This window comes from Corvus moneduloides, chromosome 23, assembly GCF_009650955.1.
Source record: "Corvus moneduloides isolate bCorMon1 chromosome 23, bCorMon1.pri, whole genome shotgun sequence".
Classification (NCBI taxonomy): Eukaryota; Metazoa; Chordata; class Aves; order Passeriformes; family Corvidae; genus Corvus; species Corvus moneduloides.
In genome coordinates this window covers 6,092,053-6,108,414 of record NC_045498.1, presented here as the reverse complement: position 1 = coordinate 6,108,414, position 16,362 = coordinate 6,092,053, and the positions used below count along the sequence as shown (strand labels likewise).

Sequence of the window (16,362 nt, the reverse complement as noted above, 5' to 3'; positions counted from 1 at the left end):
AGCTCTCTGAAGTCTCACCTCTGCCTGCCTCAGGCCAGTGCATGAGCAGAGTTTCTGCTAAGAGTTAAATCCAGCTTTGCTGAGGTGCCCCCAGGGCTCGCCACATACCTGACATATTTCCATTTCTGACAGCTTTGCCTTGAAGACATTTGTTAACCTCTTGGGTTGTAAAAGACCCAGGCTGCCTTTGGGCTTATTGAGATCCCAAAGCCAGGCAAGGTTTTCCCAAGCTTCAGAGACTTGGGGTATTTATGCTTTTCTTTTTTTTTTTTTTCTTTGTTACTTCATCTGGTTTTCAATCCCCACTAGACACAGAGTGTTAATGAGAAACTCTGAGGAGATGCAGAAGAGACAGCAGAGCTGCAAAGACCTTGCTGTAATAAACTTCACAGGTTTTAAGGTGAGAAGGGATCTTGAGACCTGCCTGGCTCCCTTCTACATGCCACAAGGCACAGAAGGGTGGTCACTCATGTCTGCACCAACCTGCCTGGAAAGGGGGCTCTTTGTTCCATGGGCTGGGGGTTATTTAAACAGGCTGCAGGTACACGTGAGCAGAGCCCGGAATTGCTGCAAAAACCTTTCTTCAGAGTTATCCATCAGCACTAAGAAAACATCCCTGAGCCAGTCTGGGCTGTACCCAGAGTGTTTATTAGCTCATGGCAGTGTTTAAACACACACTGAGGCACGGTGTCCCGCTGCTGTCCTGCCAGGCAAACACTGCCTGGGGCCGCTGCAGTGGCAGGGTTTCATTTGAAACTCTCTGTGTCTCAGCTGAGCACTGGGGCAGTGTCTGGGATGGCAGGAAGGAGCTGCAGTTTTGCTGAGGATCATTCCCAGCTCCCCTCCACGGGCAGTTTGTACCTTGGCTTCCTCGTGGATGTTCCACACGAAGGACAGGGCGTTGTAGGCCAGCTCCTCGATGTTCTGCACCGTGTTGAAGTTCTCCTTGCAGTCGGCTGGAAGGCAGTGAAGGAGCAGTTCATACTGGGGCTGAAACTGGTGACATTCCCAAGGCCTCCCACCCCCAAAATCCTGCCCCTGACTGACTCCCAGACCAAGAGAAGCCCTGGGATGCACTGAAGTGGAGGCAGAAGCTCCCCAGCCCCCCAGGCCTGGCAGCCCCGCGTACCCACGTCGATGACCCTCTGCTTGGCCGTGGGCTGCCGGGAGTGCCAGTGCTTCCAGAACTTCAGCTGCTCCGTGGGGATCTTCTCGTTGTCAAACACAATCATCACCACGCTCTGCAACACAGCCCAGCCCAGCACAGAGCAGGATCAGTGCCTTCCTCACCTTCCACCCTGCACCGCCCTCAGGGCCACGTAAAACATGGGATTTTGTAGCTGGGGAAGCTGAGGTGGGCAAGGGAAGGGATTTGGGCACAGCCATTTGGCACTTTCGTCTCAGGGGTGGCTCCGAGGCCTGGCCACACATCCCAGGAGCAGGATGGGGACCCTGTCCCTGGCTCACAGCTCCTCCCAGCAGGGCCCCAGCCAGCCCTTTGTGCATCCCTGAGCTCCTGTGACAGGTTCCAGCTGCCATGGAGGCTCTGCACTGCAGCAGAGGATTATCCTGTGGGACTGAATCCATCCCATTCATCACTTTAAGCCAACATGAGCCACAAAGCCATTACTGCTCCCGTTCAGCTCTGTTCCCAGTCCCAGGATGTCCCATTCCAGCGTGTGTCAGCAGAGCTGTCAGCCTGTCTGTTTCTTACCTTCACTTTGTTTGAGGACAAGTGCAAACATTTGCTGTCTCCAGCTGTCCTCAGCGTGATGGGGTAGAACTGTCCTTTGTTGAGGTAGGCCATGGGAGAGTCCCCAGATTTGATGTGAATGGCTTTGGGTGACCCCAGAGTGTATTCAAAGTCACTTGCATGGAACAAAGAGAGAAGGATGAATAAGCACACGCTGCTGTTTCACTGCAAAAGCAAAACAGAGGCCTGAGAGCCTCCACCCGCGGGTTACAGGCTCCAGTTTCTGCTCCGTTCCCCACCTCACACACCCTGACACAGCACAGCACATTCTGATCCTCCCCAACACCCTGGGGAGCAGCACTGCACCAACAGCCTCATTTTACCCCTTGGTTTTGGCTTAAAACCCCTGGATGTGACTGCAGCCAGTATTTTTGTGTGGATGGCAACAGAACCATTGCTCAGCCAGCAGCCTAAAGCAAACCACACAAAACCAGGTACCTGTGATGAGACTTCTACAACACCCTAAACTCAGGTTCCTGTCTCCAAATCCATACCCATAACTGGCTGAGCCAGGAAGACTCTTCCCCTAATGGTCCTGTAGAAGAAGGACCTGCAGGACACCAACACCTGCTTGGACACACAGAACTGGAGTAAAAGCTCAGCTCGTGGAACTCTCAGTGTGGTGGGCAGCAACTTCAGTGTTCACAGAAAAGCTTTGTAGTGTCACACAGAGAAGGTGTCACTGCTGGAAAGGGAATTGGAGAGAAGAGCCTGAACTCAGAAGCTCTTGGACCTTCAGCAGCACCTGTGAGCACTGAAACAATGAGGCCACAGCTGGTTTCTGCTGTGAGGAATCCGTGCAAGCCACCACCTGTACAGGAGTCTTCACTCAGACCCTTCAAGTGCCCTGTTTAGTCACCAACCCATCTTCTTCCTGCTCCACCTCCTGTGATGCCATCTCTGAAGATGGGCTTGGCAGCTCCTCTTATCTGGAGCCAGGAGAGCCAGAGAACTTCAGTGCACAAATAAACAGTGAGCAGGGAGCCTCTGGCTCGGGAGACGCTGCTGTCTGTGTGAACATCCCCACGTCTGACAGCTGAGTCACCCAGTCAGCTGACTCAGGAGGCAAATAAAAAGTGGGAGGTGAAATAATGTTACCTGCTGGGAGGTTTGATGCAGTATCTGGAGCAGCAACGCTCTGCCTGGCAAAGGGGTGGAAAGGAGGAAGAAATCCCTCGCGTGTTTTAGGAATGAGAGGCAGTGGCACCCTCTAAAATCAAGGCTGACTAACAGTGCTAAGTGAGAACATAAACCTTAGATTAGGGGAGGCTGATGATCACCCTCATGCACTGCCAGCCTCCTTTTCTCTATCATTTACCCCATTCCAAGTGGCTTGTGGGAAGATGCTGCAGCCACCTGGATCCCTCAGGGTGCCCATGAGATGTGACAGCAGCTGGCCCTGGATTTACCCCAGTCTGGGCACAGAACAATCCCTGCTCTGGGTCTAAGAGCTCATGGAGCAGCACCTTGCTCTGGAAACACCAGGGAGACACAACTGGTCTCTGCAAAAGCACGGGAGCTGTGACTTGCACTGGTCACTGCCAGGCTGGACTGGGGAGAGGAAAGGGATGCAGCCTTTTCCTGGGAAAGAGACAGAGCCAAGAGTTCCCTGGAACCCCCAGGCCCTGGATTGCTGTTACCTCTTCACTCCCTCCGTGGGGTAGCTCTCGGGGCAGGGTGGCTCTGGCTGGGGTTTGAGGATGTCACTGAAGAGCAGCGTCTGCACACGAGAGGAAACACAAATCAGAACTAGAATCTCTCACTGCTTTGTCCATCCACCTTCTCCCAGCCACCACAGCAGACAAAACATGGACCCTCATTACTTCCAAACTCAACACAGACCCCCGGAAATCCAACAGGAACAGCACCAAGCTTCCAACACAAAAGCAGAGCTCCCACTGCCCCCCCAGCCCGGAGCAGCCCCTGACCTCCTGCGGGTCCTCCTTGAAGGTGCTGTCCGGCTGCCAGCGCTGCTGCGCCGGGGCCATGGGCAGGCTCTCAAACAGGGAGTTCAAGGAGCTGCTGTCGTACACGTCCCCCGGGGGCACCAGGAAGTTGTCTGGGGTGGCTTCCAGCTTGCTGGTGCCTGGAGGGAGCAGGGCTGGCTTGTGAGGAGCAGGGACACCTTCGAGACTGAGGCCGTTCTTCTTGGGAGGCTCACAGAACTCCTGGGCCATGGAGACGTTTTCTGACAGGAGCTTCATGAGATGGGCTGAGCCATCGAAGGAGGGGATCTCGGGCTCATAATCCATCCCGTGGCAGTGCCTGCTGGAGAGAGGTCCTGTCTCAGGGCCAGGCAGAGCGGGGCAGCCCCAGTGTCACTGCCAGGAGTGCCTCAGTGTGCTGCTGGCCTGGCTGCCAGGTGACCTTGAGTCAGCCCTGCACAGCTCCTGCTGGGCCTGGGACAGCTGACAGGCCCCTGGGGGATCTCCACCCACAGCTCTCAGTGCACTCAGCAAGAGCCAGAGGTGCTCAGCAGATAAGGGATGATCACAGGGAGTCAGAGAATATGGTTTGGACGTGGTTTGGGGCTGCACATCCAGGGCCTGCATCCACTATTCCTTTATTTAGGCCATCAAACAGAGCAGCAGGGATGATGAGAAAGGTACTGCTGTGTGGGCTGTCCATCATAAGTCTTTTTATGGCTCAGTGATGCTGAAAGTTGATTTTTTAATACCCTTTTTTTAAGGAAAAACAATTATTGTACAAATTAATGAACTCCAGCAGCTTAGGAAGCAAAAACCAAAACCAGCTTAACTCAGTTTGCTTCTGAAGGAGTGAAGTACCACTTGAGGTTTATTCTGTCAAGTGGTTACAAACTGACAGTGCCAAAGTACACAGCATCCAGGAAGGGGAACTGAACTCACAGTGGCAAATGAGCCATTAATTTAGTAGTTAATTATCTGAAAACCTCAAAGGACAAATGGGAGTCACTGGAAGAGAATCCTGGGAGAGTGGAACAGAAACCCTCATCAGCCCAGGGAAGGAAAGAGGATTTGGCCATTCCCTTCTTGCTGCCAGTGCTCAATCCTTTTGTCCTTTGCAATTGTGACGAAATAGGAAATAAAGGCAATTTCTTCAGCTGCTGCAAATCAGCACAACCCCTGCAAGCACAGCCAGACAGATGCTCAGGTCTGTAAATGGGTGTAGCTCCATTTATACCTGCTTGGGACCTGGCCTAAAGAATTTTAATGTGTGTCTCAGGGTTAATGAGCTGCACTGTTGCTGGTAATAACACCGTGCTTTGATGTCTATTTTCTGCAAGCTCAGAGCCCCATCCTGCATTTCAGCAGCTGCAGGAGAGTGAGGCAGCTCCAGAGAGCAGGAACTGAAGCCAACCTCTTTCCCAGTTCATTGCGTGCCATCATCCCAGCTGGGAGAATCCTCTTCTCCTTCGGGACCTAGGACAAGGCAGAGCAAAGAGTTTGTTTATTGTTAGATTTTATTAATGGAAAACAGAGCAGAATTAGCCCTGTCTGGGAGCAGGTGAAGCCTCCCAGACAAAACCCTGCGTGAATAACAAACAGCAGAGCTGGGCTCTCCCCTGGGCTGCTGCTGAGTTCCCAGGTAACCTTGGGCAAGCCACAGCAGCTTGTTCTGGGCACGACCTTAAAAGCACCCAAGTGAGTGGAAACATCATTGCTATTGCTTCCACTCAGGGATAAATCAGATCCACGTTTCTCGGAGCTCCATCCTCCAGCAGCTCCGGAAAAATAAAGCTGGTGGGGTGTGCAAGGCTGTTCCAGCCCAACAGCCCTCAAAGCACTGCTGTTCCTTATGGGTAAAAAACCCAGGCTCAAGGCACCTGGGTTCAGTTTTTCCACAAATTCCCTCAAAATGCTGGTTTGTGCCTCAGTTTACCACTGGGGATACTGGTGGCACCGTGTGGTGTTGGGAGGGTGTTGGATAAACAACTCTGGGGGGATCAGTAGAGAGGTTTCCTCCTAAGGTGGCACCAATTGCACACCTGTCCCAGCCCAGGGACACCCACCATGTAGTAGTCGTAGAGGAGGCTGAGGGCAGCCACGCTGTCGTCGTCCCCGTTCACCCTCATCATGGCCTTGGTGGCTGCAGTCAGGGGGTTCTCCAGGTAGGTTTTCCAGGCTTCATCTTCGCTGGTGTAGGGGAATTTCTGGAAGTTCATGGTGTCATTCTTCATCAGACGCACGGATCTAAAACTGAGCCGCACAGGGGAAAGCGGGAATGAGGGAGGAGCGTTTCCCACAGAGTTCCATGAACACAGGAAGGGCTTCCCAAAGGCTCTGTGGAGTGGAGGAGGGATGTTCTCCTGGTCCTGAACTCCCACAGCCTTTGGGATCACCAGCTCTGCTGCTGTGGCTGGGCACAAAATCAGGCCAGAGCCTCTCCAGGGGCAGCTGCACCTCTGCCCCCGCTCCTGCCTGGGGTGGCAAAGCCCCATCAGCTGCTCTTCCTCCAGTCACATCCTGCACAGTCACAAAGGGATCAGGAAACCTGGCACAATTCTCCCTTGGATGTGGAGCTCCAGGCCAGTGCAGCCCACAATCAGACACAGTCACTCAATGCCCAAGTAAAACCAAACCTCATCATTTTCCTTTGCTGCAGTTCATGATTTTGAAATTTAGTTCCAATCCAAATTATTTTTTCCCAATAACTTGTAGACGATTTTACTCAGAGGGAAGCAGACAGGCCAATCACAACCCCCTCCCTTCCACTAGAAAATTCCTGACTGAGGTGAGGCTCGTGGGACTACGTGAGAAGCAACACACCAAAATAATGCCCTGCCTGTCCTCTCTTCTGGCACTTTCTCCAGGTCTCTCCATCTTATGTTAATAAACTGTCAGACACTTAATTACCCAAACACTGGTCATCTTTCCTTTTCCTCCAGCAAACCCTGCCAGCAGCCAGCCCAGCAGTGCCTCCCTGCATTCCCTGCGCGTTCCAGGCTCAGAGGTTGGAATCATGGGATCATGGAATTGTTTAGGTTGGAAAAGACCCCAAAGATCATCAAGTCCAACCTTTGACCAAATCCCACCATGTCCACAGAGGCTGAGCCAGCGGACGTGTGGCAGTGACGTGGAAGGTGTGACAGCGAGCCTGCCACACCTTCCTGTCACCTGCACGTGGTGTCACCACCACAGCTCACACCATTCACCATAAAATAAGAACTCCGTGGACAAAAATTCCTTTTTCCTCAAAGTGGAAATTTCCAGAAAGGGCAAGACTGGGTTTTATTAGCAGAAAAGATTTAAAAATTTTTTTTAAATCTCCCAAGTTTCCAAGAGCTGACTGGAGTTAAACCATGACATCACCTGCTGATGTTTTTCCATGGAAAGGCAAAGAAATTCGACAGGAATTACAACAATGAATGCTACAATTTAATGGCATTTTCATAAGGAATGTGTCATTTTCATTAAGCCACTCTCTGTGTGTTTATAAGTCCTGGTCTAGACTTTTAAGTGAATCATTCCAAGAACAATAATAATTCCTCTTGGAAAGAACTTGGCATCCCTGAAACTCCCTGTAAGGGTGCTCTGTCACCAGGCACTGCCAGCCTGCATCAAATGCACATTAAACCATGCAGGGATGGCTTTGGGATGCCCCTGGATCAGACTCCAGAGCTCTCCTTGGCTCAGATTCCTGCTCTGGTGCCTCCCCTGCCTAACAAAACAAATTACAGCACAGAATTAGTTTGCAGTTCAGGAATTACAGCTGATTTTCTCCATGAGGCCACCAAGCGCTGCTTCTGCTGTCCTTGTCACCTTTTCCTTAAGGAATACTTCGCTTTTCCCTCCACACCCGAGCTGCACATCAGCACACGCTGTCCCAGCCCTGCTGGTGGCCCGAGGCTCCCAATTCCCGCTGCTTTCTGTGCCCACGTGGCAGCGGAGCTGGGGCTGGCACGAGCTCCCATCGCAGCCCAGGATAACGGGAACGCCGAGCCCGCTCCTCTTCCCCGGTTTCACCCCGCACCTGAAACTCCAGCAGGTGTTTGGGGAGTTTCGTTGTCTTTAGCGTTTCTCACGCAGCCCTCTCTCCCTCCTCCCTCCCTCAGTGCCGAGTATCTCCGAGCAGCGCGATGGGAATGACTCAGATTTCAGTGCTCGGTGCTGGGGCTGTTCAGTCCTGCCTGGACAGGAATCCTCACCCGCTCTCAATCCCATCTTCTCAAGGAAGAATAGGCAGCTGCAGAGCTCGATCTCAGGGTGAGACTCAGCCCCTATCACTTGGAATCAGCAGAGATAAACATACCAGGGCAGGACGGAGCAGCAAAGCATTCAGGAGCTTAAAAAAGCACAGATATTATGAGGAAAAATGCTTTGGAGCTTTATTCTCCCTCAACTAAAGCATTCCTTGTGTGATTCCCTTCTACCCCCCTGCCCCTCACCTCTGCTGGGAGAAACCATGGAAAAAGGCACAATGGGAAACCTGCCCTGCCCTCGGCCTGGCATAAAAAGCTTCAGGCGGGACCCTGAGGTGCTCAGAACCTGCAAAGTCCTTGAAAGTCTGAGCAGCTCCTCCATGCACTGGGCACTGCACTGGTCCCAGTGAGCTTGGGATTCACCCAGCTGAGGACTGGCACAAATGACAGGAATTGCACCTTTATTCCACCTCGTTTCTGTTCCAGAGTCCACAGGATCCCTGGTAAGCACTGGGACGTGTGACTGGAGCCTCGTGCATCCCCTCAGAACCCACCCTGAAGGGGCGTGAGGGAACATCCACCCCATTTACTCATCCAGAGAGGTCAGCCCTGCTCTGACCCTATTGCAGAAGGGCACCAGGGCTGCCCAGTATCTGAGGAGAGAGGGTGATTTGAGGAGATAAGCAGACGTGGTGACATGTCTCAGGCACCTTTTTGACATCAGGGCCTACAGGACACTGCCCGTCAGTTTGCTCCCACAGCACTTCAGAGCACACAGATCCCATCAGCAACCCCTGTGAAGCACAGCTGCAGGGCAGAGACATCCAAATCCGGATCCAAACACACCTGAACTTTACTTTCCTCGCTGCCTGTGATGCCCTCTGCACGTGGTCGGGCCGTGTTTGCCCATTCCAAGCTCCCTGTTCTGTTTGGCAAAGCCAGAGCTCCTTTCCCAGGCCAGGGAAACGCCGAGCCTGGCACCGGCAGCCTCCCCCCTGTTGGCACACTCGGTGCTGCAGCCTCGGGCCATGCGCAGAGCAGGATTTGGGGAAGGGAGCAGTGTGGGGAAGGGAGCAGCGTGTTTGTTTCCAAACAGTCGGGAGGGAGGGAGTGTGACACAAGGTGATCCCAGCCCCTTTCCCGCTCCAGCCCACCCCACCTCTGTTTCCCCGACTGATTTCTCCTGGTGATGAATAAACACTCAGGGCTACGCTGGAACAGGAGAATGTGCCCAAAGGGTCTGGGTGGGGACATCAGCCAAGCAGGAAAGAACCCTGGTATTCCTTCTGCCTTTGCTGGGTTTCTGTGGGAGGCTTTGCCGGCCTTTGAGCTTTGTGTTGCTGTCTTTGTTCTCTCCCCTACAACTGTTTAAGCCTCCAACCTAAATACTGGCCATGCCAGATGCTGGTGGCTACAGAGCACCATCACACTGTCAAAGCAGCAGGAATTCAGAGCCACAGAACAGAGACTCCAGCCTGAGGAGCTCAGGGATGCCCCAGGCAGCTACTGTGGGGTTTCATCACTCTGGGTCTGGGCATTGAGTTCTCCTGCCTCTTGAAATAACCCTGGTGTTCCCCAAGTTCTTGTCAGAAATACAGGGAAGGGTCAGCATTGCCCTGGAGAGGGCAAGGCCAGCAGCTGCTTTCTGGGGCAGAGATTTTAGCCTGTAAACCCTCGTCAGGAAGAACAGCATCCCACAGAGTGGCCTCATTACTGAAGCCAAACCTCTCAGCTAAGTCCTGATTTTGTAATTTCTTTGCAGGTTTAATAAACAAGCACACCTGAAGACAAGGTGACAGCACAGCCAGCAGTGAGTGCATTGTCGCCGGCCCACTCACACAGCCGGGCAAAAATCCAAACAGAGACAGAACCAGGAAAAAAAACACAGAAAGAAACACAACAAACACAGAGCAACGATGAAAAACACAGCCGGGGTGCCAAGCACAACACGGTGTCAATCCACAGGCCCTGAGACCAGAGTCTATCTCATGGCCCCTGACCTGCTCTGCCTACAGGACTGGGGTATTTTCTCTGGCAGCTGGGTGACAACGTGGCCTCTGTCACTGGGGTTGTGCAGGGGCATTTCAGCAGCACCGGGGTTAACTCAGCACAGCCACCTGAAGATTCCCAGCAATGCTTCACCCACAGGCAGTGCAGGAGCTTCTCTGTCCCTGGATTCCGTGGCCTGTGTGGCACAGGTGGGATCCAGGTCTCCCATCCCACCCAGCCTGGGCCCTGCACAGCACAGGGCACCCCCTGTGGGAATGTGCCATGGCTGGGATGGGAAGGGAGGGGGCCACCAGGAACATCTTTGGGAAGTGGCTCCTGGTCCCCAAAGGGGCTCAGTGGATGCCAACCAGTGGAGCTCAGTGGTGAGCCCTTGGTGGGATGTGGTGGGGTGGGGCAGGGTGGGCACTGGATCCCCCAGCCCGGCTCTCCAGCAGATCCAGCTGGAAAGCTCTGCAATCCCTGGTGGAGCCAGACAAACCTCCCAGGGGCAGGTGCTGCCTGGGGGAATACACAGGGATTCCCCCTCTTGGGTCACCTACAGCTCTTTAGGACCAGAAAGCCCAACCCAGCTCAATATTCATCCTAACTCCTGCTTTTGTAGCTCTTTATTATCACAGCAGGACCCGAGGACAGGGATTGACACTAAAATGCCTCATCCTGGGCTGCTCAGCAAAGAGGAGAGAACAGAACCAGCCCTGAACCTCTGCTGTAAATCTCAGCAGCACTGGACTGGTTCCTGCCTCTGAAGCCAGGAGGGCTCCTGAGACAAGCCAGGCTCTGATGTCTGGGGGACACCGGCTGGGGTTGTGCTTTACCCGATAACATCGCCCCGGAGGGATCCACCCACCCCCTCCCATTGCACAAACGAGTCCTGCTTTAGTGCCTCCCCTGCCTAACAAAACAAATTACAGCACAGAATCCCTTTGCAGTTCAGGAATTACAGGTGATTTTTTCCAGAAGCCGTTTCTGATGTCAGATGGTTCTGTTTTGGGGTGTCCTGAGTTTCAGGGGTATCTGACTCCAAAGGGAGACACAAAATCAGGCCCTGAGCATCCCACCTGGCACTTCTGAAATATTGCTGTAATTCCTATTTTCATTGTGGACAGATAAAGAAGTTTATGTACAGTTATTCCTGGACACAAACACATTGCACTGAAGCTCCCACTCTTTCACCCACCAAAAGGAAGATTACGCAGGTAATTCTTGTATATTCAGTAACTTCAAGAGCTATAACTTTTAAATAAAATTAAATTTAAAAAATAAATCACAGTTTTACAAGACTTGGATTAAAAACTTGCCAATGGTAGCCATAACAGACAAACTTCTGCAACAAAATTTGTTTCTTTTTTACTGCTCTTCAGGTAATGTGGGTTTTTAAGCCAGGAATCAGCTATTATGGGTTATCTGTGCTGAGAACTGAGCCCAGTTTTATTCAAGTTTCTCTGCTTCCCTCAGCACACCCTACCAGAGGCTGCTGCAGTGACACAACAGAGATGTCACACATTTCTAAGGCAGCAGTGAGACAGAGAGAGCAGAGATTGGAGGCTTCAGCCTCTGAGTTCTGTGCTCAGGCTCACGACAGTTGGGTTCTCCACTCCAGGCTGGGATGTGCTGACCTCTCCCCAGTGCCTGAGTTCAGCCAGAGCTCACACCTGGCACGGGGTTTGTGCCCTGCTGAAGGTGGGAGAGGTGGCTCCTGTTGCCCAAGAGGCTCCAGGAAGCTGTGCCAGGGCAGGACACTTGACAGGAGCCTCACATGGAGCAGCTGCTCGCCTGCCTGTCCCTGTTCCATGCTCTGCCAGCAGAGCTGCACCCTGTCCCTCTGTCCCTCAGCTGCACCACGGAGCCTGCAGAGCTGCTGAGGCACAGCCAGGGTGGGCTCTCCCCCTGTGGTTTTCCCTCTCTCTTCCCATCCTGGAGGGACTTTTCACCTGGAACACTCTCAGTTGCCCGGATCTCCTACAAGGGGCACTCTGCCCATGCCCTTCACGTGCTCTGATTCAGTGTCCTGTGAGCACAGGGCCCAGGGGCAGCAGCCTTTTGCTTTGCTGTTTCATATAAAAAACCAACCCCAGCATAATGTTTTTGCCAAACCAACCTGATTCATCCCATCGTGGGCACAGCCCTATAAAAGCAGGCATTTCTGCAGAGCTCAGACTGCCAAGGCAGAGGGATGACAAGAAACAAGAAGTGGACAGAGCAGGAGGCTCTGGGTCAGTGCCAGCTGCTCTGGTGCTCTCAGCACTCGTGGTATGAACATGCTGGGGACAGGGACGGGTTTTGGATCAGCCTCAATCCCCCCATAATCAGAGCTACAGTCAGAACAGCACTGACAGCTAAAGGGACAAGAAATGAACCATCTCAGAACCCTGGAGTGCTTTGGGTTGGAAGGAACCATCCCATCCCACCCCTGCCATGGGCAGGGACACCTCCCACTGCCCCAGGCTGCTCCAAGCCCCAATGTCCAGCCTGGCCTTGGGCACTGCCAGGGATCCAGGGGCAGCCACAGCTGCTCTGGGCACCCTGTGCCAGGGCCTGCCCACCCTCACAGCCAGGAATTCCTTCCCAGTATCCCATCTAACCCTACTGTCTTCCACATTTCTTATCCTCCAAGCCTTGGAAACTTGGCTATGAGCAATGGAATTTAATCGTGTGTTCAATAATGAGTTCCACTGATGAACATTTTTCAGCTGTTGCCTTTTCCCTCCTTGAGCACACGCAATTCCAGGCTCCCTGTTCCTGCCAATCAGCTGATCCCAAGGGCTGGCAGGTGCAATCCAAGTACAAGTGCATTTTTGGATGAATTCTTTACACTGATCAACAATTCAAACCCCAGCCAGAGCAGATCCTCCTCACAGGAACTGTCTTTATTCTGCAAATTTCCCTGGAATCATTCCCATGGACCAATCAGCCGAAAATGTGACCCAAAGCATCAAAGCAGAGATACTGTGCAAATGTTGATTCACCCCTGCTTTGAGTCTGGAGTTTATTCAGAGGGCTTTTACTCCTTTGTTGGGAATTGCATAGCAGTTATTTGATTGTTGTTTCTTTAATTTACAAATCTCTCTTTCTCTTTACATAACTCTAAAAAAATAAAAATCCAAGCCAGCCTCCCTCGCTCCAGCACGGTTATCCCTTGTGTGCTTTGCTGCCAGGATTTTATAAAAGGGCTTTAACTTTTCATTCACCAAGAGCATAACTCAAGTTTTAATAACACACCTTATGCATGACAAAAATTTGCTTCTGGCGATCATGGTTTCGACCACAAAACCACAACTGGGAGTAACTCCTGGTTAACTCCTTCCAGCCCACGCACGGCTGAGTTAGACACAGGCTCAGTTTAGAAGACTATGGAAATCAGCAGTTAGAATATTTTACAATAGGCAAAACATCTCCCTCTCCCATGCCCCGCTGGTCCCTTCCCAGTCCTCTCTGGGGAATTAAAGTCCCAAAGGGACAGGTGGGATTCTTCTCTCTGTCATTTCAGGCGACAGGAGCAGCCCGTGGAGATGTCACAGCTCCTAAACAGCAGCCACATCTGGGCAGATGTTCACGGCTCAGACTGGGGGGTGTGAGGAGCAGCGTGCGGGGCACCGACACCGCTCCGGAGCTTCCAAAGCTGCTCCCGGTGCCTGGAAAGCTCCACCCTGGTGATTATCCCGAAGTTCGCAGCTCCTTAGAGCCCCGTTGCTCGCTGAGGGGCTTTAGCAGCCTCTTCTCAGGTTCCTGTTCCCCACTGACACCTTTTCCCCTCAGAGTAAACCCAGGGCTGAACGCTCCCCTCTTCCTTTAGTCCCACGAAATTCCCAGCTCCCTTATCTCCTGTCGGGAGCCCTGGGGAGCTTTCGGCGAGGCGCTCCAGGCCCACCGTGATCCCAAATGCTCCCCCAGGCGCTGCCCGCCCCTGTCCCCTGGCCGGGCACGGGACGGGGCTGCCGCACGCTCGTCCCGAGGGAATTCATTCCCCCAGTGAACGAAACTGGAATTTTCAAAGATCTGCAGACGTGTCCTGCCAAAGGATCAATTTATGGAAAAACCTCGCACGGAGCCCTTCGCTCTCAGGGTGACCAAACGCAGCCCCATCCCGGGTCTGTGCTGGGGGCCGGAGCAGAGATGGGAATCCCAAAGCGGCGCTGCTCCCTCGGCTCCCCTCCCACGGGAGGGCTCAGGGGTTAAGAGCCCGCTAGCGAGGGCAGTCAGGCGGCCGTGTCATTCCCCGGGCCGTAATTAGCGATAAATCCATCAATCGCACACTCGCTCACACGCTCCGTGCGTTCCGAGAGCCCTCACTGCCAAACTTAAAAAGCATCAGCTGTAAATTACTCAAAAACTTCAGAAAGCGAAAATTTCAGTCACAGATTCTCAATCAATCGGAGCAGATTGATCCCACTATTTACATAAAATAGTAATTACTGCTGCGCCTTTCCAAGGTTCTTAATTAGGAGGAGATTGGCTGACACAGCAGCTCTGTCAGGCTTGTAAACACACACAGGCGTGCGGTTTTCTCCCAAAAAACACCTTCCAAGCACCAGATCCACGTATATATTTATATATTTCCTATTTCTTGATTAATATTTTAATACACAAATCCTTCGGACAGGGTTCTAGACTGGGATGACATTTAGCACTGACTGACAGCAGCACTCACCAGCTTTAGTCACTATTCCTGCAGCCTCCCCTACCCCCTGTCACGCCAATCTGACACTTGTTTGCTCTTATTTCAGAGGTGCGAGGCCCGAGGTGCTGTGCTGATACCATCAGCATCCAAACTCCAAAACATTTCAGAGGTGACAAAATTAGAAACGAGAGTTATACAGGATCAATAGGTTTTAAAAGCTTTTTCTCGTTAAAAAAATTATTTGATAGGGTCATAGTGTGAATCCATTTACTTGGAAAAAAAAAACTAAGCAAAAAACAAAAATCAAAACAAATAAAAAACCCAAAGAAAGGAAAAAAACCTCCACCCAAACAAACAAACAAAAAGGAAAAAAAACCCATCAAAACCCCAACAAAAAAGAACACCACACAACAATCCCCACCCCAAAAAACTAGAGGCTGGTAAATACTTTGGAAGTTATTTTCTCAAATAAATAGGTATAAAAAATAAACCAGGTTCCTGTAGCTCTTGTTAGATTTTGTTGGACAGAGGCAGAGCAGACTCGCCTCTAGACAAGAAACCCCATGTGTCAGTTTTGGGCTGGGGATAAAAAAGTAACCCGGATCGTGATTTTTAACACCTCCCAAATAAAAAAAAAAAAAAAAAAGCTGAGAAGTGATTCCTAAGAAGCGATTCCTCAGAAGCGATTCCTCCCCGGAGCAGCACCAGCTCAGGCAGGGACAGAAAATCAGGAAAACGCTCCCATCCCGTTCTTTACTCCCCTTGCCAACAGCTGGACAGGCAGAGGAGCCACCCAGCAATCCCATCCAGCCCCGGCAGCGAGAAAAGAGGGGGAAGAAAAAAAAAAAACCAAACGCCTTCCACTTACTCCAGCTCATTGGACATATTTCCGCGGTGTCCGGGGCAGGAGGCAGCGATCCCGCTGAGCGCTCTCCGGGTGCCTCAGCCAGACATTGCCTGCGAGGTGTTTGATTTATGGCGAGCGGCGCGCACAGGTGGGGCGGCCCTGCCGGGATTGGCTGCCGGCACAGGTGCCCTGGGACAGGTACACCCAGACAGGTGCAGCGTAACCCTGTCCCTGCCGGCCGCCCAGGGAAAAGCCCCGGGGCAAAGAGAGGATGAAGGGGTGGGATCAGGGATTCATCGCGGGGATAATGAGTTTCAGTTTGGTGGATGTGTTCCATCGCCCGCCATGCCAAGGAGCTGTCGTCTTTATGGAGCTGGGGGTTGGGTCGTCCTTTGGTGTTTCTTTGTATATAAATACACTGACAAAATGCATGTATTTATAAAGGGATAATTTATATATTTATACATGTATTTATATATAAAGGGATTTATGAATTAGGGAAGGAGAAAGTTTCCTCTCGTTCCTCCGTGGTAATTGTACTGACAGGAAAACCTTTCCTTGCCTTTCCTCACCTTCTCTGAGCTGCTCACTCCAGAGATGTGGGGGGGTTTTTTGGCTCTCCCTCTTAAAAAACGAACTTTAACCCCCCTAACTTTAGGTACCAAGTAATTCCATAAATATCCTGGCTCAGGGAACCCCTGCACTACTCCGGATCTGTCAGGAGCAGGGCTGTGGGGATAACCTTTCTCTGCTGAGCGTTATTCCAGCGGGAACTTTGGGAATGGGCTGCGGGAATACCACCCAGGCAACACCTCTGCAGCAACTCACCTGTGAACGGGGAAAAGGTTTGTGCAATAGAACAAAACTCATCAGGGATTCAAGCCCTCTTGCTGGATGGTTTCTGTCATCCGTGTTGCAATGAGGAGGCAGAGGATGGGCTCAGCGGTGACTCACGGTGACTGGATTTGGAAGGCAGGAGAGGATTTTGCCAGGCAAGTTGATACAAGCCTTAA

At 52.1% G+C, this 16,362-nt stretch overlaps 1 protein-coding gene across 3 annotated transcripts in view; it reads right to left on the bottom strand.

The window, feature by feature from the left end:
• Positions 1-16,362, bottom strand: part of GRHL3 (grainyhead like transcription factor 3) — a 23,537-nt gene extending 7,175 nt beyond the window's left edge. The window contains exons 1-8 of one of the 3 annotated variants that reach the window (XM_032132542.1): positions 16,178-16,362; positions 5,745-5,931; positions 5,093-5,154; positions 3,682-4,021; positions 3,394-3,473; positions 1,715-1,868; positions 1,130-1,241; positions 862-956 (exon numbers count right to left, since the gene is read on the bottom strand). In XM_032132542.1, the coding sequence (XP_031988433.1) occupies positions 862-956; positions 1,130-1,241; positions 1,715-1,868; positions 3,394-3,473; positions 3,682-4,021; positions 5,093-5,154; positions 5,745-5,912 (1,011 nt within the window). In that variant the 5' untranslated portion in view covers positions 5,913-5,931; positions 16,178-16,362. Of the gene's footprint in view, positions 1-861; positions 957-1,129; positions 1,242-1,714; positions 1,869-3,393; positions 3,474-3,681; positions 4,022-5,092; positions 5,155-5,744; positions 5,932-15,370; positions 15,509-16,177 lie in introns of those variants that run through there. The other 2 variants (XM_032132540.1, XM_032132539.1) reach the window with 2 other exon arrangements.